At 49.7% G+C, this 23,418-nt stretch overlaps 1 protein-coding gene across 5 annotated transcripts in view; it reads left to right on the top strand.

Moving 5' to 3' along the window:
* NCKIPSD (NCK interacting protein with SH3 domain) overlaps window positions 1-23,418 on the top strand; it is a 61,230-nt gene that overhangs the window by 17,520 nt on the left and 20,292 nt on the right. For 4 of the 5 annotated variants that reach the window (XM_080385272.1, XM_080385274.1, XM_080385270.1 and 1 more), the window contains exons 2-5: window positions 13,673-13,785; window positions 14,576-14,777; window positions 19,165-19,252; window positions 21,521-22,149. In XM_080385272.1, coding sequence (XP_080241398.1) covers window positions 13,739-13,785; window positions 14,576-14,777; window positions 19,165-19,252; window positions 21,521-22,149 — 966 coding nt within the window. In that variant the 5' untranslated portion in view covers window positions 13,673-13,738. Of the gene's footprint in view, window positions 1-5; window positions 10,590-13,672; window positions 13,786-14,575; window positions 14,778-19,164; window positions 19,253-21,520; window positions 22,150-23,418 lie in introns of those variants that run through there. The other variant, XM_080385271.1, reaches the window with a different exon arrangement.

A 23,418-nucleotide genomic window follows, 5' to 3' on the forward strand; every position in this document is an offset into this window, starting at 1 on the left:
GACTTGGACTGCCTTTTGTGCTAGCGAGATGTGCTTTTGGATGGGTGTCTGTGCTGTCACGCTGATGGGGTCCCATCTACACTGCTTGGTCCCTCTTCCCTGCGCTGGCTGGGGTGGTGTGCGTGAAAGCGGGCTGTGAGATGTTGATTTTTGTGCCTGTGATCTGGAAATGCCACCGTAGGCTGATATTTTAGTTTGTTCAGCTGCTCAAGAGATTTAATTTAAAAAAAAAAAAAATAATCAAGCTGTCATACTAAGCATGGTAGATAATTCCAGGCTGTGGGTCATTCCTTGCTAAATCACTGGCTCCAAATTCAGATTAGATCTCTTCTAATTAATAGCTATTATTTCTTGGATTTTTTTCTGGTACAAGTGGAGGCAGTGCCTTGTAGTATGGAAACCCGAGGGCAGGCCCCAGCTCCAAACCTGCTATTATATTGAATAAAAACAAAGGGATAACAGAGAAGATGAGGCAATAGCTGCAAAAATAGACCCTCGCCCACAAGGAGGAGGGTATCGCCTAGAAGCTGGGATGATGCCTTGATGAAAAGGTCTTGAATGCCTTGTCCATGAGGTTTGTGCCAGGGGTGGTACCTCCACAACTGCTATGTTGGGGTGTCATCTCCCACTGTTCCTGCTCCAGCTCCACTGCCCTCAAGCTCGCTGGCTGGGAGGCTGAGCTCAGCCTCTGAGTTGCATCCTCCTTCTCTGGAGGTGGGAAGAAAGCCTTGATGGACCACACAGGCGACTTTCACCCCTCGCATGTGGAAGGTGGAAATGGTGATGGGCACGTTGTCAGGGTGGAGGGCTTTCCGTCGGTCGAGTTCAGTGCAGTGTGCTGTGACGGCTGTACAGGGAATGTGAAAGCTCCTGTAAAACCAGATGGCTGCCTAATGAGATCAAGTTGAAGCTCCCCACCAAGCAGACAAACGCAATCTTCCGTGGCCTCTCAGTCTGATGTGGTGACAATTCCTTTTTGTGTAAACTGGGTGAATTCTGTGATTTTCAGGCTGCTTGAAGATACCCTTTTGCCCTCTTTGCCTGAGGAAAGGATATATGTTTGCAGGTGGATGGAGGGGGTACCATGGTTTGAATATCGAATGTGCTGTGCCCAGGTCATAATTGATCCCAACTGACATGGCAGAAGGCAGGTCCACGGTCCCTTTCCCTCTGTGTCTGGGCTTGGCTGTCCCTGGTGAATATTTGGGGAGAAGCTAAAGTATCAGGGCAGCCCATGTTTTTAAGCATGTAAAAAGAATAATTGTGTGAAAACCCAGTACCTCAAAAATAGTGATCATAAAAATTCATTACCTGCTTAGGGATTTGAGCCTGGCCGAATCAAAGTGTTTGTAGCTGAAGAATTTTTCCATTTGACATCAAAAAAGCAATGTCCCCTGAAGTGCTGGGTTCTAAGTAATGAAGATTTTGTCTGCCCCAGAATCACCTTTATTGACTTCAACTGAAAAATGCACCCCCTTTAATTTGTTTTTTGAATTTCATGTGTCTGTTTTGATTTCATGTGTCTGTCTTTAGCTTGATGAGAAGACATAGCAGCAGCATTGAAATAATAGTGCAGTTATTACCAAGGGCCTGTACACTAGAATTCTTTGCATCAGGGATGGAAAGAAACTCTTCCAGCATCTGGTTTTGGGAAGCATCATCTTGTCTGTGGTCTCGGGCTCCCTTAAAAGCATTGTCCAGTGATATGGGCTGGATCTGAGACACATGAACAGATGTGACCTGGCTGTATTATTGAGCTGTCATGCACAAGCTTAAGGTCTCAAAATGATGTCGAGCTGTGGTGACTTTAAAAGCTTTTAAACACTATTAGTATACTATAAATGGCTGGGCAAAAAAGTTCTCCCAGCAAAACTGCTGTTGGCAATGTTTGGTCTCATGTGACTCTTCAGATGTGGAGGACCATGTAGGAGGAGCAGCACGGGCTGGGGCTGACTTGCTGGGGGGCAGCTCTGCAGAGAAGGACCTGGGAGCTCTGGTGGGCAGCAGGTCGCCCATGGGCCAGCAGCGTGGCCTTGGGGGCAAGAAGGCCAGTGGGACCCTGGGGTGCATTGGGAGGAGCACGGCCGGCAGGTCGAGGGGGGTTATTGTCCCCCTCTGCTCTGCCCTGGTGAGGCTGTGTTTGGAGTGCTGTGCCCAGTGCTGGGCTCCCCAGTTCAGGAGAGATGGGGAGCTACTGGAGAGGGGCCAGCGGAGGCTATGGAGATGATGAGGAGGGCTATGGAGGCCATGGAGCATCTCCCTTGTGAGGAAAGGCTGAGAGGGCTGGGGCTGTTCAGCCTGGAGGAGAGAAGGCTGGGGGGGATCTCACCGGTGCCTCCAAGTGCCTCAAGGGCGAGTGTCAGGAGGACGGGGCCGGGATCCTTTCAGGGGTGCCCAGCGACAGGGCAAGGGGCAGCGGGCACAAGCTGAGACACAGGCAGTTCCATCTGACACGAGGAAGAACTTCTTCACTCCGAGGGTGACCGAGCACCGGCACAGGCTGCCCAGGGAGGCTGCGGGGTCTCCTTCTCCGAGACATTCAAATCCTGCCAGGCTGTGACCCTGAGCAGCCTGCTCTGGGCGAACCTGCTCTGGCAGGGGGCTGGACTAGATCAGCTCCAGCGGTCGCTTCCAACCCCGACCGTTCTGTGATTCTGTGACCACCCAAACCTCTCATAGTTGGGCTGCGGAGAGTTATGAGCAGTGAAGGGTGGTCAGCATCGACCTGGAAGAGTCTGGGGAGGGAAATGAATGTGGGAGCGGGACAGGGAGAGATGGCACACGTGGGCTGTGCTAACCACACAGCTCAAGGGTTAGTGTAGCCCCTTACTGTCGGGCAGCTTCCACCCCATGGTGGCCTTGTGCACTGGATGGGTCCTGCTACAGACCTCCTCCGTGGAGGGACCACCAGCTGGGTCACGTGGAGGTGAGCTGAGTCAGGTCCATCTCCGTTCCCGTGGGATTTGTCCCACTGGAGGTGGGCTGGGAAGTTTTCCTGAAGTGGACCAGTTCGCTCCCACTGATGCTGTTGAGCAAGGTGGGTGCTGGCACAGGTGAATGTGGCACGTGGAGAGGTGGGTGCAAGAAATCGGTACTGTAATAACGCACGTGAGCTGGGCACAAGTTTTGCGTGTGAGAAGTGAACACTTCAACAAATGCAGCTTTTCTGATTTACTGCCTCAGGGATGAGGAAAACAGGATTATGGCTGTTCTGCTGCCTGTAGCACAACGTCCGAAGAGGACATTCCCCTCCTGTTCCCGTTTCTTTGTGTTTTCTGGAGGCTCTCTGCCACTCTAAGCTGCAGAGAGAGATGGGATTATAACTTGCAGCTAGAGCAGTAGGCTATTTCTTCCCCGCAGATAGTGCGGGACACTAATGGATTGCTTTTCTTCCATGACTCACCTCTTCCTTATAGGTGAAATGTCAGCAAATCCACTTGAACCCTTTAATCTTTTCTTAAGGTAAAAAAAGCCCGCTAAACAAACCCCAGAATTTGTTCTTGAACTAAATCTGGAGACAACAGCCAGTTAGCCTCATTCCTCTGACAAACACAGCTAAACTGGCAATTCTCAAGGTACTTTTGTAGGTCAATGGAAACTGTCAGTCTGTCTAAGTTTTGTAGTACAGAAAAATTGTGTGTTGTCCGCTCCTGCTGTTTGCCAGTCAAAAAGCAACTTGGGAGGCTGCAGGGTCTTTAATTCAGTTTTCTGGGGTGGTTTTTTTTTTTTTTTGGCTTGTGCTCTGTGATCACATGCGTAACAGTTGTAGTTGTAAGGCACTGCTGTGGATCTCAATGGTATCTTTATTTTTGGGCATAAGTTAACATTAGCTTTACTGTTGTCCCGATAACGCTTGGTTGCATTGACTCCCTGGATTTGGTGAGTGGCTGGGTGCTGATTGCTTCAGCAGAAAAATCCACTTTACCAGGAATAAATGTGCTTGCGGGAGCAGCTCTCAGCTAACAAGCACATTGGCATACTTGGATATTTTGTCTATGGGCAATTAGCACGATCTACCTCTTGACAGCACAGCCTGCATGGAGTATTTCAGCCCCTCTGATGCCTCCTGCCTTGCTGCCCTGCACCTGCATTCTCAACAGTAGTTAAATGGCTTTGCAATAATTAGCTGGCACACCTAACTTCATGTAATTTTTGTGTATACTACTAAGCCAAAAGCATGAGTCGCATTGATAGCACTACTCTGAACGTGTCACAACATATAGCTACTAAAATCCATGGTAGGGGAGCAAGGGCAAAGCCTGTGTTCTTTCACAAGGAGGTGTTCCTTCTTGCCTTAGCTTTACGACAGCCCACCTGAAAGCAAATGAGCGTTTGAGGGTTGTCTTTCACCAGGAGCCTGGCTGTCGTAGTTCTTGTTTAAATCCCTTAACGAATATTTTGTACCTAGGTTAAGGTCATGAAGGCTGCTGGCAGCTGGAAGGAGGCTGCTGGGACTGGACATGCCGTTCTTCTTAGGTGGGAGACTTGTTTGGGATTCCCACGTTGGGAAGTACTTGCCCAGCACAAGGCAGCTCCTCTACACTGTTGGGAGCTGGTCTGTACAGCCTGAAGGCGTTGGGGAAGTGGTTGGGTATCCTGGGGTTTCCTGGTACTGGTATTTCAAATCCTTGTGCCTGTAGCAAAGCAGGGGCTGTGGACACAAGAGAAATTGCTGGTGAGATCCATATGATGGGAACATCGTATAGAAATGAGGTGTGTTTTTTGGGCACCTACTTTGAAGAAACTTCGTAAGTGTGCTTGGTCTCTTGGGTCCCTGGCCTGAAACACCGTTAGCAGAAGTCCTCAAGGATCTTGGTCTACCTGATGTGCCTGGGAGTTGTGTGAAGGGATGATGGTAAAAGGACTGTTTGTAAGTGATCCCTCCACCTTGGAGTGAGTTTTGCTCTGTGGGAATGTGGAGTTACTTGAAGCAATTCTACTCCTGGTAACAAGTACTCAAGGTTTTACCATATGATGGTTTGGGGGTCACTTTATTTTGGAGTAGACCGCAGATATGATCTGATCGCATCACTGTGATAGGCTGCATTTCAGGTAGGAGGCACAAGTAACTTGAGGAGGAACGCTCATTACAGAGGAAAGGGCTGGGTTTTCTGTACGAGTTAATGCGGTTTCTGGTCCAGCCCTGCTGGCTTTCTTTTTATTTTGGGGTTTGCAGGGGGAGTTGCATCCCTTTACGGCAGAAGGGGCAGCGTTCTCTCTGTACGCGGGGTCCAGGGCACAGGAAAATTTTTTCGCCGGGCTGTTAACTGGTCCTGCAGCAAGCAAGCTGCCTTTGATCCTTCTAACTGGAATCATCTTTGTTTGGGGAGAACTTTCCAAGGCCTCTTTGCTCATGGTGATGCCAGGCAGGTTTTCATTGTCGCAGTGACAGCTTTGTGGAAAGGAGCACTAGCTGCACCGGGCCTGGCAGCTCTGATCCCAGTGCTGCTAAAAAGAGCCTGGGGATTTGTGGCTGGTTTACAATTCTGTGCAATTTACATCTGTCCAGGAATAAAACTAGCTGATGACTTGCCTGTGTTTGCCTCGTGAGGATGGAAGCTGTTTTCCCTCATTAATGGCTTAGTAAAGTACATGTGGCTATTCGTACGGCAGGTACCAGAGAGTGACACTTGTTCTCAAATTGCTCATGCCCAAGCCCACAGAATCTGCTCTGCCTTGGCTGGTGACCTGTCCACCTTCCTTGCCCCTTCTCCTCCACGCCCGGCTGGCGTTCCTGGGTTGTGTGCCTGTCCCCCCTGCCAGGTCTGCTGTCCCGTGTTCCCTGGGGCTGAGGCGACAGGTCAGTCTTTTTTTCCAGTCTCCCCTTTCCTGTTAAGTCAGAAAGAGACACTTTATAATTTCTCCATCGTTTTGGGTTTGGACAACACGGTAATTATGTCCAAAGAGCATCACAGCTGCAGTTTTGCCGCCTTCTGTCCCTTGCCAGAAGGTTGGTCACGGGAGAGGGAGGATTTTGGAAGAAAAGCTACTAAACCATAAATTCCCTTGCAAGATGAATCACAAGTTATTACCTCTCTCTCAAACATGCAACTGCATGCTGTTAAATCAGTGCCAGTCTGTGGCATGCAGGAGGAAAATCCCTTCCAGTTAGCGCACACGTGCACTTCTCTTGCATCTGTCTGTGCATCAGTTGAATTGCCAACTTGTAGTTTTTCCTGCTTGACCCCTGGTGACTTGACTTAACTGATCCTCACGTGCTGGAAATGTACTCCAGGATGGAGGTGAATGAGAAGGGAGAGAATTCTCTTGAACGTGGCAGAAATTTGAATTGCTTGGTCCTGCCTCTTGTATGACTATCACCTTTCCAGCATTTTGCTACAGTCTCTGCTATGGAAATAGGTTTGGGGGGAAAACTGAACCTTCCTCTTGAATGCCAGAAGAGTTTCCCAGGTTTGTTTCTTCCTCTGGGCTCTGTCCTTGCCCCTCGTCCTGGCAACGTGTGGCAAACCTGATCAACAGCAAAGAGCATTTCTGCAGCTGGGTCTGCAGCCCACATCCATGTTTTTTGCCAATTCAATGAAAACAAAGATGGGCTGAGACTAGCACCTTGTAGTCTGCCCAGCACTTTGGGAGGTTAGAAACTAGTTGCACTTTTTGATCACACTCTAATATAGGGGCTTTCTTATGCCCTTGTGCTAATTGCATGCAAGTGACCTGGGAGCTGTACTGAATCTCAGTGAGTGAAGGGCATCTGCAGCAGTTTTTTTGGGCTACCAGACTGAAGACTGTGCAAAGACTGGCACGGCCCCTTCTGTTGGGCTTTTTTTACAAGTTTTGATGCTAATATGTCATAAGTCTTAGAACAACTGCTAACACTTCGCTGCAGTGTCTTTCCTTCCATCTTGATATATCCTGGTTCATAATCCTGAGCTTTCATCGAAGTAGCAGCTCTCTGCAGTTTTCTTTTTTGGTGTAGATGGTAGCTCTATATATATGTGTGTGTGTAATTTATATATACAAATATATAAATAGAAACACAAGTTTTCCCTGCACAGATGCAGTGTTGGATCATGTCTGATAATGACTTGGCTTGACAGTTGTGTGCCAAAAGGATGCTAAACAGGTAACCCTAAAGAGAGGGGCAGCTCTGTCGTCTGGTGGCTGTCCACCTGGGACAGGCTGAGTCAGGGGAGTGCCCTGAAGCACTGAGAGCTGTAAGAATTAAGGCAGCAGAGGATGGTAAGATATGTGAATATGTGTTGACTGCTTTATTTTAAAAACTTCTGTCTCTGCTTTTGTCCTCGTAGAGTGTTTTGGCTTAGAAGACGTGTTCTGGTTACTGGAGGATGCAGAATTACAAAGGGAAGGACTTGGTGGCTGATTCCGATCATAGTGGCCAGTAAATAGGGTCTGAGCATGGCTGGAGAGACCCAGGGTGAAGCAGTTCCACCTCAAAGTACAAGTGTGCAGTGGTGGGTTGCGTGTATTTTGTTGTTCCTCAGCGTGTCTCTGCCCGCTTCTCTCTGACCCTGAAGCCACCTGCTCCTGGGAGAGAAGTTGATTGAAATTTGGTTGCTGTGCATCCCTCTGCTGCCTTCAGGGTTTTGTTTATTCCAGATGCCACTCATGCCTGCACCGTCCCTAGTTTTGCCTCTCTTTTGCCAGCAGCTCTGGGTTTTGCTTTAGCATGATTTGCACAACTTAAGCCCTTTCCCCGATTATCCTTTCTCTTCATTTCTCATTCGTGCAGGCTGTCCGCTCAAGCGGCTGCTGTCGGCGCACAGTGGAAAAACACCAATCTGTTAGAAACTCACTATAGCATATCAGCAGGAATTCCAGATCTGTTTCGGGGCTGCCTCTTTGTCAGAAGAGCTCAGCCATGTCTTTGTTCGCTCGCTAGCGAGTCGGAGATGCTGCAGGTTTGTTTGGAGCTTTTTCCTCATCTTATTTGCCAGTAACCAGGACAGTAGCCTATTGTTTCACTTGCGGTTTTATCATGCATTTTTAAGTGATGCAAGGCACAGTATCTTCATGCTGACAAGAACAAGTTAATGCATATCTCTTAGCCAACAGCCTAGGGACTAAACATTTCTGATGGAGACTGCAAAAAGGGGAAGAGAAAGGAGCTGAATTTCCCACAACAACGCAAAACCAAAAACTCAGCCTGTGTGTCTGAGCTGTGGTTCAGAAGGGGGAACTCTTATCTGGTACATTACTCCGCCATGGACAAAGGCTGGTTGATTTTTGTAAATTGCTGCCATGATAATTTAAATCTGGAAGGAATACAGCGTGCAGACAGTCTGGTGGTGACTGGGGACGAACGGCATGTGACCTAGGAGGTGGCGTTCGTCTCCGATTTGAGTAACAAAGAACCAGCCTGTGCCTGTGTATGCCAGTGGGATAAATATCCTAATTTCAGCCGTGGTCCATGTCAGTGCAGCTGCGTGAAAACTGAACTGTCACTGGAGACAAAACTTTGTCTGTCTTTTGTTGTCGTGTTGCGAGATCTGGAGCAATGCCATGAGGGTGAAAATCAGCAGCCCCCTGGGCACCCCTATGGCTGCAAAAGCAGCTGCGGGAACGAGGGCACTGGTCCCTGCACACGCAGAAGAGCAAGTGCCTTTGATCACCAAAAACTGGGGAGGCAGGAGGAAAGAAATGCCATGTTTTCTTGGATCAGCCCCCTGCAGAGGCAAAGAAAAGCCTGCCATACATTAATGGGCCACTTTCATAAATGTGGGAGTCTCACACACGCAGAGTGGCTCAGCCTGTCTGTGCTGATGCAGCTGTCAGCCTGTTTGTGTAGAAAATGCTTTTCTGAAAGCTATGATTATTCTAGACTGTTGAGCAAGTTCTTCTGTGTGAGTGCGTTTGAACAACACCGGTGGTACGTGGGGAAGGACTCAAAACTAAGAGGGAGGGGGGCATCAGTTTCGATACCCCCAGGAGGGCGGGCGAGGAGCTCGTGCTGCCCGCACGGCGAGGACACCGATGTTTTGTGAAACACTGGGGTCTCTCCTCAGCCCATACACGGGGAAGCAGAGGTGTGCAGCTCGTCCTGTGCATGTGTGCTCTGGGGAGACGGCTCTTGGGGCAGTGAGGATGAGAGCAGCGTGAGCTGTGGGGGTGAATGCATTCCTGCCTGTGCGGCTGTGCCCCATGTTGGCCATGCTTAGGTACCCATGGGACATCCTGGAAGGATGCTTCGTAAAAGCCTGACTTTGGCCCTGGGAAAGGCATCTTTCCCTGCCTGTCTTGGGGGCCAGGGGGACATGGAGAGCACCCCAGGACAGCGCAGGGGTCTGGCTTTGTCCTAAACAGGGCGGGAGCCCCCTCCTGCGGATGGGGGCAGGAGGAAATTGGCAGCAGGCTCTGGGGAAACCCTTTGTTTGCTCACGTTATTAGAAAGGAGAGAGGAAGTAATGGTTTATTGATGCTTCTGTGATCCTCCTGCACTGGGCTATAAAGGAAAAAAATCTGTTTCCTGCCTGATATTCCTGGCTCTAATTGAGCTGTAACTTGTCTCTGCAGGGCAGCTCACCTGCAGGGTGCTGATGGTGCCCCTGGTGCCCTGCCGGCCAGCCTAGCCCGCGATTGTCAAGGGTCACTGCTCCACTCTTCCCCTGCCTCTTGGTGCAGCCAGGCTGATCGTGACAGGCTGCTGATGGAGCGCAGCATTTCTCCGCTGCAGCGTTTTATGTGATTAAACCAGAAATATCTGATAGAGGGGGTGGCAGCCACTCCTTTCTGGGGTGAGATGCTACGTGAATATGGATCAATACCTCACCAAAATACCCCTCTCTTTTCACAGTACATTAGGCAGAGGGTGGCGTCTTGTCAATGCCTCTTGTCCACAGCCTGCTGGCTGTGCCACCCCACACCGACCGCGGAGACCCCTGTGCTCACCCCGTAAGGGTGGGAACGCACGGCCGGTACCTTCCACCACCGTCATCCCTACTGCCTTCTCCGCCTTTTGGGAGATGCTGGCATGGCTGTGCCGCTGATGAGCTGCTAACTGGTGAAGGGTATAGCTAACAGCCAGCGTGCTGCAGTGGTTGCTCAGGGCTCTGCCAGCCCCCACCCATGCGGTTACCAGCACAGCTTCAGTAAATCCAGCTGAATTCCAGGGCTTTACTCTGTACGCCTCCTCTGACAGCACTCTGTACAGCAGTGCCCTTTTCATGCGCTCCCCTGCTTCCATGTGAGCCTTAGCTTAGCCTGCCATGAGCAGGGTTTCATCTCTGTATCCTGGAGCGTGGGAAGAGGCAGGATCCCAGTGCAGGGCCCTGCGGGGGCGAGAGCAGGCTGCTGAGCGCCGATCTCGGCTGCCTGAGCACAAAGGCTCTGCTCCCTTACCTTGCTGCTGGTTTGTGACCGCTCTCTTTTGCAGGCTTTAGAGCCGTGCATGGCCAGGATTGCCCACGAGCGTGTGAGCAGGTGTGGGCATGCGCGGCCTGGCCCTGCTGCCCAGGACCTCTGCCTGCCTGCATCCCGGCTGCGAGCATCCTCGGGAGCGGGTGCTGGATGCAGGGAGGATTCCCCTGCCAGTGCTGCGGAGTGACTAGTCTTCCTAAACTGAACGGGGAGAATGGCAAGACATGTGTGTTATCCTGAATTGCTGTGAGCAGGTAATCCCTTGAGTCCCAGAGCAGAGGAGATTGTAGGTGAGACCCTGGCAAACCTGACTTTTGCCCCCTTGCCGCCCATGCTCCTTTTAACTGCAGCATGCCTTTTTGTCCGTCCTTTTCAAACAAAACAATGCCATTTTGGTTAACCCAAGGAGCATGTGGATTGCTTCTAATCACATGATTTATCCAGGATACTGATTTCTACTTTTTACGTTTATAACTGTAGCGCAGGGGATACCCAGTGCTGGGTGTCCTACAAACCCTGAACATGAAGTGGCCCCAGTGCTGAAGACCCTGCCCCCTGCCCAGCTCGGCTGAGCAAGGGAGACGGAGATGATTTATGAGCACCATCAACCATGTCATAAAGTGCAAGTGGCAAGTTAATGCTGCTTTTTTATTCCAGTCCTTTTGACAGGGCCCTGTTAATAGAGGGTTGGGGAGCGGAAACAAAGGAAGGAGCACAGCAGCTAAAAGCTGGCTGTCACAGCACCCCTGCATTACTGTGAAAATGCTGTGTTTTATCAGAAAAAAGCGCCCTCTCCATAACAAACGGCATCACACAGTGAGCAGCAGCTCCAGCTTGTGGATTCCTGTGGGCTGTGGATGATGTCGATGTGCCCTCTGGAAGCGGGCAGAGATGTTGAGCCGTGCAGTGGATTCAGTGCTCTGTACTGCGAACTTCCCTGGGGAGATGGGGCTGAGAAAGGGTTGAAGGTCGTGTGGGTGAAAGCCTGGTGGGCTGGGGAGGGTGAGGGAAGGCAGCGCCGAGGGGCACGTCTGGTGGAGGGAACAGTTTGGAAGGGGATGGTGGTGAATCTAGAGGGACTGCAAGCAGGGGACCAGGGAGCGTGCCAGTGTTTGGAGGATGTAGCAGGAGCGGTGTTGAATTTTGGGGTAGGAGCGGCACAAGGTGGGTGGGCTGTGCAGAGGGCAGAGGTCTCTGGCACTTGGAGCAGCGCTGGCATTCCCTTGGGAGCAGCAATGCTGGAGGCTTCTGCACTGTTCCTCTTTCCCAGAGAAAGCATGCAGCTTGCCATAATTTTATCTTCTCAGAAAATGAGATGCGTTCTCTGAAATAACTTGCCTTGCCTTCCAATGCTCCTTTAAATATATTCCAATGCTCTTTGCTCCGTTTCCTTACTTAGATCTGTAGTTAGAGGTGGTGAAAGGCTCCCTAGGCCATATGGGGCTGCTTGGAGGCTTCATCCCAAAGTTGGGTTCTGAGTGTTGGTTTTGTCTGTGGATAACTGGCTAGCTGAAAAAGTTCACATAGACATAGTCCAGCTGGCTGGACAAAAATGCACATCGCTCTCAGCTTACCTGAAGTAAAGCAAAAATATACTATCCTTGGCTGTTCTTGTTACACAGTAACAGGAAGATCGTGGTGGGAAAAGAATGTTGCAGGTGGGAACAGATAACTACAGAAGAGAAACTAGGGGCGGGCTTGGTATTTAGGCAGCTAACCAATAATGAGCTTAACTTTTGTAATATGTATGAGCTAATTATAACAAGGCGTAAAAGGTGACTGTAAGGTACAATAAATGAAGTCTGCTGATCACTCATATTGAGTGACTGTGTCTTCCCTCCGTCACAACATTTGTCTTTGATCTGATACTTTAACAAATCTGGTAGATGTATTTTCACGTAGCTGGTTTTATTGTTAAAGTTTTCCCCGCTTGCTTTCTTCCCTCTCTCTCTTTCTTGAGAAAACAAACCAACAAAAAACCACCCTCCTAAATTTTTTAAGGCGAGTGGTATTGCAGAGGGGGCCTCTCATCCCCACCTTGTTTGCAGGTGTTTTTTTTTCCCCACAGTCTGTGGTAGCTGTTAATTCACATTTGGTTTAGTAATTAATCAGGATATAAATAATACATAGCATGTTATCAGAAAACTGCATGCCAGTGCTATGGAGGCAGGCACTTTCAGCCCCGGTGGGGAGGGCTTGCCGCCTTCTGCTCTGCAGCCCCCTAAGGCCAATTAAGGTGCATCCTTGATGAGATTCCAGCCGCTTCTTGGCTGCATAAATGGTTGCTCTGATGCAGGGAAGGGGGGTGCAAAGCAAGTGAAGATGAAGGGGGTTTTAGTGTTCAAACAGCTGCAAATGAGTGCTGGGGGCCAAGCACTCCCCTGCGTGCGTGGGCTGAGGCTGCCCGTGGTGGTACCCGGTGGATGGTGCAGGCGCCAGCAGCAGCTTGTGGGAGGCTTAACGGGGCTCTGCTGGATCCAGGGGAAGGCTCAGTAGCGTGTCCTTTGCCTTCAACCTTAGTCCTGTAAAGGTATTTTCTTCTGAAGGATGTCCTTCATCACTGGGGATGTCCTGAAGCGTGGCAACCTGCTTTACCTTCCCGTGCCCCTTCACTACAGCTCTCCCAGCCTCTTGCGTAAGCCCAGGCAATGACATCTTTTGGTATTTCTTGTTTCAAGGCTGGTGTTTATTTCAGCTGCAGTAACGAGTGCTAAACTGGCTGGCAGGAGTAATAAATGTTGCTATGACAGTTTGGGTGGAGATTTGGAAAAGGCAATTCAAGTTGCAAAATCAGTATAAGAACCAGCAAGAAAAAAGCGAGCAAAAATGCAAACCCAGAGCCAGTGGACTCTGAAGGACACCAGATTTCGACTCTGTAACATTCACAGCTATGTATTTGCTCCATAGCAGGGCAGCAAGAGGAGAAACGGTTGAGTTTGGGGTAAGTTGGGCTTTGCAGTGGGGTCTCAAAAACTGCGTGCAGCAGGCTGAATAGTCAAGGCTGCTGCATGGCCCTGAAGCTCTGTCCCTGGTCTTCCTGTAGGGATTGTTGGACTTCAGTGCTTGTAACAGGGACTTTCTTCTCCACCCGTAAACCTTGAATGGCCAGACTCAGTGTGAAGCATGACTTCAAATATGTTTTCCCTGGAGGAAGGAGGGAAAAGTGAGATGTTGCTGAGATGGGGTTCTGGCTCTGGGAGCTGTTTGTTGGCCATTTGGCGTGTGCGGTGCCTGCTCTGGGGGTTTCCCACATTGTGGTCTCTCCTGCCATAAGCTCTGGTGCAAAAGAACCTCAGCTGGAGTGGTGCAATATCATGTGGGATGTTGTGTTTCTAAGGTGCTGGAGCAAGATGTGGTTCTCCAGTCCATTGACCGTGCCATCGAGGCTGTGCACAACGCGGCCATGAAGAATGGGGGCAAGTACAACCTGGAGCAGAGAGATGTCCTCCAGTAAGTACAACAGATGTCTGGGAGAGCTGGTGGATGGAGGGTGGTCATTGTGTGATGCTTACATCTTTTCTGTTCTTGGGGGTCAAGTTAGACATCGTTGATTTGAGTCCCTGCGCGCAAAGTGCTGATGCACCAAGGGGGCTTCCCAGCATTCGAGCCGGTAGCCAGAGCTGCTCCTGTCAACCGCGTCCAGCAAAGCAGCGCTTTGGTCTTGCCCCTCTATCCCTGTGTGTGTAAAGAAGAGAAGACTCCCAGCTGCATTGTAGGCTTGGATGAGAAATCAAACCCCTTCCAGATGCATTTTATCCTCTCTACCAGCCAGGAATTGTAGAGGTGGTTGGCATGTGGCACAGGGTCCTTAATATGTTCTCAAATAATTGCTTGCGAGGAGAAATTTTTGTTTTTCTCTGACACCTCGTGCTGCACTGAAGCACGCTGGTTTAATCTCAGTTGAACAGCGATTCTAAAGTGCAGGCAATTTCTGAAGCTTGCGATGCAATATGTGACTCTTCCCCGAGGAAGAGGCATTTTTCTCCAGCGAACTGATGAATAAATCATGGACTCTTACGGAGCCTCTTCCTTCCTCCCCCAGAAGTGCTTCCTTAGTTGTTAATGAAACATGGAGTTGGAGTTAATGAAACATTCAGAATAATGTAACGCGTTCTGGTGTATATATAGCCCAAATGCAATAAATCATTAAAAAATACGGTATTAAAAAAAAAAAAAGTTGCAGCATGGTTGCTCCCTTCCTTTATTTAGCTCTGCTGTTTCTGATGTCATTCTCTTTCAGAAAACTGATCCATCACCGGAAGGAGACGGTCTCACGCAAAGGTCACTCTCCCACCCCGCAGGGGATGGTTATGACACAGTCCTCCAGCGATCACCATCTGGATGTGGCACGGCAGCCCAACGGGGTGTGCCGGACAGGGTACGAGCGACACCACAGTCTTCCGAACACTGAGTTTGAGGATGAGGATGAAGGTCTTTATCAGGTAACAGTGGCTCGACACTTTCTAGGTTCCTCCTGTTCAATAAAATGCCTTTGCAGCTGAAGTCACAAATCAAACGTTTGTGCTGCTTACCTGGGATCACTGCAGTGTAAATTGATGCTGTCTCTTCTCTGTGTAAGAAGTCTGGAACAGTCCTTCCATTTACACTTGTGATGCTTTTTGGGATCCTTGAGGGTCCATGGTTTTATGGTGACGTGCGAGATCCACTCGTATGTTGTGTGACTATCTCTTGACAACTTTCTAGAAGAGTTGCGAGTTCCCCAGGGAATACTGGGAAAAGCAGTTTTGACGCGAGCAGCAGAACTTCTGAGTGCTCAGCACTGCTTTGTTACATCTGCACAACCAGGTCTTTGGTCCTTAAGAATTTTATCTGCTGTGGCTGCCTATAACATCCAAAGGTCCTGCTTTGTCTGAATGTTGCTTGTCATGATGAATTAAAGGTAAATTGCAGGAAATATGATTTAAAGCAGAGTTGTTGGTTTTTTGTTTTTTTTTTATCTTGGTGGCACAGTTCCAAGGTTACTGTGTGGTGCCAGAGAGACTTCCAAGAAGTAGCTCAGGGTGGATGCAGCAGTTGTTGGGGATGGATGATGTGTCTGATTACACTGTGTAGGTATAGCTGGATGTTGGGGCTAAAGGCACCGTGCAAGGCTGAGCGTGGAGATTTTTTTTTTCCTCCTACAGATGAACATGTGCACTGTAGTTTTTCTTCATCTGTCTGGGATAAGTGTCCGGAGGCAGGCAGTGTTTATAAGGTACTGATACACTGTCATGCCTAGCAGATGAGGCTTGTTTTACACTTGAAGAACTGCGAGTCTGAGAGATGAAAGGTAGCTCTGCCTCATGCAGAACACAGCAATTCCTTCAAACCCCATTTTTCTCCTTGGTATTCATTTTCTGGGCAGCCAAATCAGCTCCATTCTCAAGCCTGTGCATTATGGGCTAGGCAAATGGAGCACCTTACAGCCCATTCTGCGTGCCAGTTCCCTGTCTATCTGGTCTGTGGTTTGGTCTCTTTCCAAAAAGGAGCAAGACAGATTCCTTGGCTGACAAAGAACTGTTTCTGTCTGGGTGGCATTGAGGATGCAGTCGAAGGGCTTCCAGCCTAGCCCTGTGCTGAAAGGGCTCCTTGAGATTTTAACAGCTCAGTTGGGGGATTTCCTGTGTGCTTTGAAAGTACGAAACGGAGGAAGCAGCATTGCTTTCTTCCACTGGTTGTGCAGCTGCCTAAGAGGAGGCTTGCTGAAATCCTAACTTTCTCACTAACTCCAGAGAAGCAGAGGTCTTGGGATGTGCTTTTCACTGCTTGGGATTTTTGGGTGTGTTCTTGTTTGCATCTGGAAACTTAAGCAAAATTTGAGGTGCAAATTTCCTGTTGGTGGCTTTGCTCGCAGGGCTGAACTGGCTGGAGTTCTTGGTGATGACACCTGCGCTGAGCCTCTCCTCAGCTCCTCCATTCTTAGCACAAGGTGGGAAGCTGGAGCAGTTACATGCCAGCTTGCCCGAGGAGGAGGTTGGGCTCTCAGCATGTTTTAGTCAGTCTGCTGCTTTTGTGCATGCTCAGTGGGTTTGTGATGCTCATCTTCAGAACCCTTTGCTTCAGACCAGTGTGTCTGGCTTGGCACAGTTTGCCTAGAGGAGGTGGTGGGTGGGGGATTGTTGGTTTATTTTTTTCGTCTTGGTTTTTTGGTTTTTTTTTTGTTTAAAAGTTCCTACTATAATAGCGTTATTCCCAGGAGTTGAAGGAGCGGTGGTGCTCTCTGCCTGGCCAGCTGGGAAGGGGATGGAGTGCTGTGATTGAGTCAGCTCACAGGCAGCACAGCCTCTGCTAGCAGTCCCTACAGAATGCAAAAGGAAAGGAAGCACGTGTGTAAAATCCATCGATCTGAGGCAGTTCACAGCCCTCTTGTAGAGGCCTGGAGAAAGGGAGGCTTTTAACACATGTCCAGGTGCTTCTCTCTGGACCCTTGGTAAGATCCCACCTCTTCTCCCCTCTGTCCAGGAGGGATCCGAGCTGCAGGGAGTCCTCCATGGTCACCTTCCCCATGGCAGCTGGACAGAGGATGTTTTCTCCCCTTTCCTTCCTTTCTCTTGGAGGGTTTTGGTGTTGTACATCCTTCTCTTGGCCCCACGCAGCAGCTGAGGTGTGGGGCAGAGGCAAAAGTTGTCCATTGATTACCTCTCGCAACTCCTGACCATGCCAGAGGCTCACAGCTTGGGCACGCATCAGCACAGGGAAATTCATGTGATGCCTCACGTTCTCATCACAGCTCTTGGACTGTTGCGCGTGGCCATCTAAATGAGGCTGGCAGGGCTCTGAGCTAACATTAGCTGTACATCTATTAATTTAAGCACTAGTCTGTAATAGCTGTGTTAAACTTGCATGGTAAATTTGGAAGGGCTAATGAAGCCATGGAAATACTCTGGAATGACCCAGCCCTAGCTATATCTCCAAATAATGTCATGTGTCAGCTCTAAGCTCTGAGCCTGCCTGTCTGCTAAATCCCACTGCTTCGGGAATCGTGGCCATGCCGTGCCAAGCGGCCCCGACTCGTGCTGTTAGCTCCCTCGCTTTGCAGGGAGGGCTCTGCTTTTAGCACAGCTGAGCTTTCCGAATTTGGGACCAGCCTTCCAACCATGCAATGCTGAGACCCCTCCTGATCTGCTTGGCCTCTCAGCTGTGCAGTCTCTTTTTGGACCAACATGGATCATTTTTGAAGCTGTATGGAAGTATCATATAGCTTTTTAACCAGAGAACAATGTGGGATGGATTGACAAGGGCAGAAGAGCTCAGACTGGGTGTCTGCAGCAGTATCTCGGACTAGTCCACCAGCTGAAGGCACTTGTAAAGAAGCGACTTGCGCAGTTTCTTCTTTATGTCAAAACGGCACAGTAAAAGGATGGATGTATTAGGTGTTGGGTGGGAGAAAGGGACCGAGAGATCCCTTTCTAAAAGCGTTTGTAAGCCGTGCAAACTGCTGTCTTCACTTGTCTGGTAGGGTCCAGACATGGGCTGTGAGCCCCATATTAACATTAACATTTGAGGTGGTCCCTGAAAGTGTGTCTTGTTTACAGGAATATCTTTGCTCCCATTTCAAAGGAGGCTTCTGCCCTTCCTGGATCCATTCTCCTTGTTCCAAACTATTTAAGATAGAGACCTTTCAGGGGCCTGTCTCATTTTTTTGCTGCAGGGACTGGCAGTGCTGTGTGTCCTGTGTGATGTTATAGGGCTGTTCAGCACTGGCAGGTCACAGAAAAACTTCTTTTCCTGTGCTGAACAAACATGGAAAATTGTCACTGTGTGATGGCCTAAATGTCACTGTATATTTCAGCTGGCTTTAGCCTGGGCTACCTGGGACATTCAGGCCATCGCCTCCTTTCCCTTTCAATGCAGCCCTTTGGGGTTTTGCTGCAGGCAGCGATTGTAATATCCCATAAAAACAGTCATGCTTCAGGCAGCAGGCTCTGAATCGCAGAATTCCTAAGGGACCACAAATCGAGTCTCCTGGCCCTGAGCCGCTGGGATGTGAGGATCAGAGTACTGATGCAATGTGCTCCCACCTAGCCTGGCTGCTGCGTTCAGCGGTGTCCTACTGATCGGGGGTGAACCCTGAGGTTACACCTCACCGGAGTGATTCTGGGTGAAAGCTATGTCAGCGGTCATAGTGTTCGGATATGGCAGGAAAAGATGAGTGTAGGAATCTGGATCTGGGGCTCGTACGCTGCTGGCTCAGCATTCGTAGCAGAGGAGAATTACAGGAGACCCCAGAGGCAGAGAGTTAATGCAACTCCCTGGCAAAAGCTTTTCCCAGTGGGTCTTGCTATAGGTAGCGTAGGATTGCACAGAGGGTCTAGCCCTGTTTTCTCCCTGCATGAGCAGAAATAGCTCTGAAAGCATGGAAAAGGCATTTACTTGTCTCCAGTCCTTGGCTTTGTCGTTCTGCAAGGGTATTTGTAGCTGATGTAATGGATCTCTCCAGAAGAGTGTCTAAATACACACCCTGTTTGCAGCCTCTGTGGAGCTGTTGAGAGTAATGTGGAGACACAGCGAGTGTGTGGGATTGCATTTGGAATAAAGGAGGAGTAAATGCTTGACAGGTCTACACGACGTGTGTGCTGTGTGCTGCTGAAGACAGCAATTAAACAAGGGCTGCTTTGCCTGTCATGGGGAGGGGATGAAGCCGGCTTGAGTCCTGCTTTGTTCTTCTAGGAAGCTGCCTATTAATATCTGTCCTCCTGAGAAAACTTCCCTGAATGATGAAAGAGATGTAAGGACAAATTTACACACGCACGCAAGAAAGAAGGTTTCATAACGGAGAATGTCTTCATTGTCAACCTCCTTTGATTGCTCTGAAATCTTTCCTTATAGATCCCACCACAGCCCCAGCGTGCTGCTCCTATCACCCCCCCACCTCCAGAGAAACGCAAGAACGCACAGATTGCTGCTCCTGTTAAAAGTAAGGACAAACCGCTTTCCAGATCTCGGGCACGAAACAGACACTGGGCGATGTAACAGTCATGGTTTCCGGATGCTCGTGCTTTGTGCTTAGAAGATCATCCTTATATATCCTAAATTCCTATGGGTTTTATAGCCTTATAAATATATATATATTCTACATTCCTGTAGGTTTTATGTCTTTTCTATATATATATATATATATACACACACACATAAAAAAAACATAAATCCTAAATTAGTATAGGTTTTAATGCTAATGGTCATGAGCTGGTGGCCAGTACTCCTTCAAGCCCTCTCTGATCTGGGAGTCTGGGCAGCCTGGCACCTGTGGATGGGTGCCAGGTACAGCATCCTCCCAGTCCTCGGGTGCTGGTGGCTTTGGGAAACGTGGTGCTCTCTGAGGAGCAAACTCCCTGCCTGCCTGCGTGGGTAGTCTGGCCGGTGCACAGCTGCAGTGATTTTAAGATCCTTGTGGGTGTTTTTCTCCCGCAGACACCACGGCCATCTCCCAGCAAGGCAGAGAGAGCCTGCCCAGCAGCGCAGAATGTGGTAGTTGATCACGGGGAGCTCACTGGTAGCACTTTTAGGACAGGCTCAAGTCTTGCTTTTGGCTCCCAGTCTGTCAGGCACTAGAAAGAATTGTGCAGTGCTCAGACGGGATTTCCTTCAGACCACTGGCGGGTGCCTGTAAGGAGCAGTAATAATACCAGGGGCGCAGCTGCCCAAGTGCTGCCCACAGGCAGGGCAGCAGGTGGTCAGGAGCACTTCAAAGCAGGACCATGGGGCTGGGGCAGGAGCTTCTCCATCTCCAGTGCGGTTGGGCTGGCAGAGGCAGGGCTCATCCTGCTGAGTTGCTGTTAGCTTGCCCAAGTGTTCTCCTGTGTTGTGATGGCCATACCATTAGTGACACGCAGCCCATCTCCAGCCTGCTCACATCCCCTTGTGAGGAGCAGGGCAGAGCTGTTGACTTGCAGGTAGTTAATTGGAACCTGGGGCTGGCTGGCTTAATGGTGTTTAATGGTACTGAGCCATTTTTCAGTGTGGTAATGGGAGTTTGCAAAGGTTAGTTTCCTTCGACTCATTATCTTGATTTAATGAAGCATGGTGGGAGCTATGATTCATGAATGCTCCTCTGTGAGGAGGAGGAGGAGGAGGAGGAAAAAAGAGGGATGCTGAACCCCTGTGGGAAGGAAACTAGTACTAGCTCAGCCTTGGGGTGGAGTGGTGGATGGAGTAGTGGAGGGCTCCCAGGACCAACAGGGCAGGAAGGGTTGGAGTTGCCTGCAGAGGTGCAGTAAAGGTGATATATGTGTCTGTCCCACTGGTCTTTCCTTCGGCGTGGGTGAAAGGGCATTTCCTGAGAGCTGGGGTCCCCGTGGGGTGTGCGCCTTCTCTTCCAGCGCTGACATCAGCTGCTCTCGTGAAGCTCTAATGAAGGTAACCCAGTGTTTGCCCAAGTAAATGTTTTCATAGTTGGGAAAGAACTCGGGTATGTAGCTGCCCCCTAGAAACTACTGGTTAAGGTTTCCCAAAACTCTATTTTAGGCCAGGTTAAAGGAAAGAGAAATCTTGACATCTCTTTGCTTGTAGTGGATTTTTTTCCTTGGAAGGTGGGACAGCTACCACTGCTAGAGCTAGTCAAAACTAGAGGGGGCGGGGGAGGAGAAATACAGTAGAGCAGATATCGTGGAGGCTTGTGAAAGTGGTGGATGCTAGCAGGGCTGCAGGGCTCGTGATCAAATGGTAGAGAGTGCTGAAAGGAAGCGACTAGAGGTGTTGTCAGCCAAATGTTTCCTTCACTGTCGATGCTAACCGTGGTGTGCGGTCGGTGAGGTGCGTGCAAGGAGGCGGTGCAGGCTGGTGTGCGAAGCCTTCGGTGTCTTGCAGTTCTCGGGCACCGTCATCCAAAAGTGAGGGCTTAGATTCTGAACGCAGAAAAAGGGCCTTGCTAAGCCAGGGGGAGAAGACTTTTCTGTCCCTTAGTCCTGTCCCTCTCTCCCTCCCTTCCCCTGCATAAAACACTAAGCCCTTTGAAGGGTATTCATCTCAATAGAGTAGTTTTTCCCTTTCTAAAGAGGTGATTGTGCGGGAACGCTCCAGAGAGAACTGGTACAATTTTGCTTTGAGATAAGCCAGGCAGGAAGAGGAGTTAAACTGCTCTGGTCGCATGCACAATGAGCCTTTTAATGGACTGCGCTGTAGCAATTTGTTTGTTCTTTTTTCCTTTGATGCTGTTGCTAAGGCATTTTTAATTGTTCCCTTTCAGATGCTGTTGAAATTATCCCTGGGTCAGCTTCTAGTGCCTCCTCTATAAGCACGACATCCCTGGATACCTTGTACACTGCTGGTTCTGCATCAAAGACCACTCTCCCGACGGCCACCTCCAGTCCTGCCAACACCCCACCCCCTGTCCCAAGCCGGAGCGTCCACACCACGATAACGCGCAATTTGGATGCCGGCTCTGTGGGCCACTCCCGCTACGGGACTTCCCCCAAGGATGGGGCCAGCAAATCGCCCCAGACCAAGAGAGCTGCCCCGGCACCACCAGCTGAGGGGGGGACCCAGAGGTCCCACACTGTGGATGGTGAGAAGACTTCTCAGGTGAAGAAAGGTGCCCCAGCCCCCACTACAAGTCTGGATGCCTTCAACTCCCTCTGCCTGGAGGATAAGAAGGTGGCCGCCGTGGAGCCAGTGCCACCAGAAGCCAGTGCTCTGGTGGCATCTGTGCCCAAGACGATAGGTGCCGAACTGATCGAGCTGGTGCGCAGGAACACCCACCTCAGCTACGAGCTGTCCCGCGTGGCCATCGGTGTGGTCATCGGCCATATTCAGACCTCCGTCCCGGCAACCAGCAGCATCATGGAGCAGATTCTCATCTCCGTGGTGGAGAGTAAGGTAATGTGGTGCTGGGCCAGGGGGGCTGCTGCAGACCACCTCCTAGCCTTGGGCAGGAGGTGTTCCAAGCTCAGTGAGCGCTCCTAACATTTGGTGTGGGAAGTGCAGTGAGATTGTAAAGGAAAGGGGAGAGGTGCAAGGTGGGGGTAGATATCTCACCAAGGGAACCAGGGGTTTGAACCAGAGTCAGAGTACTGGAAGCAGGGATGTGGGAAGCAGGTGAGTTTATTCCCCAAATGAACTGCTGATGTACAACATAACCTTGAATTTGGAGCTGGGGGTGAGAGGGGAAACCAGCTGAGAGGGCCCTTGGTGCTGGAAAGCACTGGTGGACTGCGGCAAAGGGGTGGGTGTCTCGGATAAGACTGTGGTTTGGGGAGAGGGAGGTGGGATGGACGGCAGCGCATTGTAGTGCATGAGCGCATCAGGTGGGAGATGACAACCTTCCAGGTCTCCGGGACAGTGCGGGTGACGAAGCAGCGGTGGGAATGGGTGCAGCAGGACTTGAGGCACACTGGGAAAGCTCTGGTATGAGTTGTTGACCGCTGATTGTGAAAGCTCAGAGAGTCATTGTGGCAGCATAAAGTCAGAGAAAGAAATGAATAGTGACTTTTTAAAGAGGTGTTTTGTTATGAACATGGCAAATAGAAGCTCAGGAAACTGGAACTTCCGCAATAAGTGCTTCTGTGTAGAAGCCTTTTATAAAATAATACATTGCATAAGATTTTCTTCTATGGTGCTGCATGTCATCTGTGTAGATTCAGCATGCCTATGCCTACTGTAAATCTGCACAGATTCTTGTGTCTCTTGGTGGTGGAGCACCCAAAACTTCCTTACGCCTGGCCTGGTCTTTAATCAAAGTGATGAAAACTAGTTTTCCATAGATGCAAACCTCTATTCTGTAAGATATGCCTCAGCCCTGTTTTGTTATTGTTTTTAAAAGACCACAGAAGATTATTTTTTCAGCCACTGGAGGAAAAGCGTTATCTTGAGCTTGTTCTAAGTAAACCTTATGCCAAAAAGATCATGTATGCCTGCTTCCTCTGCTGCGGACGTGCAAGGAGGGAAATGAAATGATGTTTTTTGCAGCAGTCATTGAAATAGCAAAGTGCATCTGGGCAGCCCTCTGCTTAAGTTGGAGGGATAATAAATTTCAGCTCCCACTTGCTAAATACAACCCTGAGGAGTACACTTCATACAAACATCTAAGATTGGAGTTCCATTGCTAATGGCAAGATTATAATGAACTGTTCAGAGGCATTTGAATAT

This window comes from Falco punctatus (genome assembly GCF_963210335.1).
Source record: "Falco punctatus genome assembly, chromosome: 4".
Classification (NCBI taxonomy): domain Eukaryota; kingdom Metazoa; phylum Chordata; class Aves; order Falconiformes; family Falconidae; genus Falco; species Falco punctatus.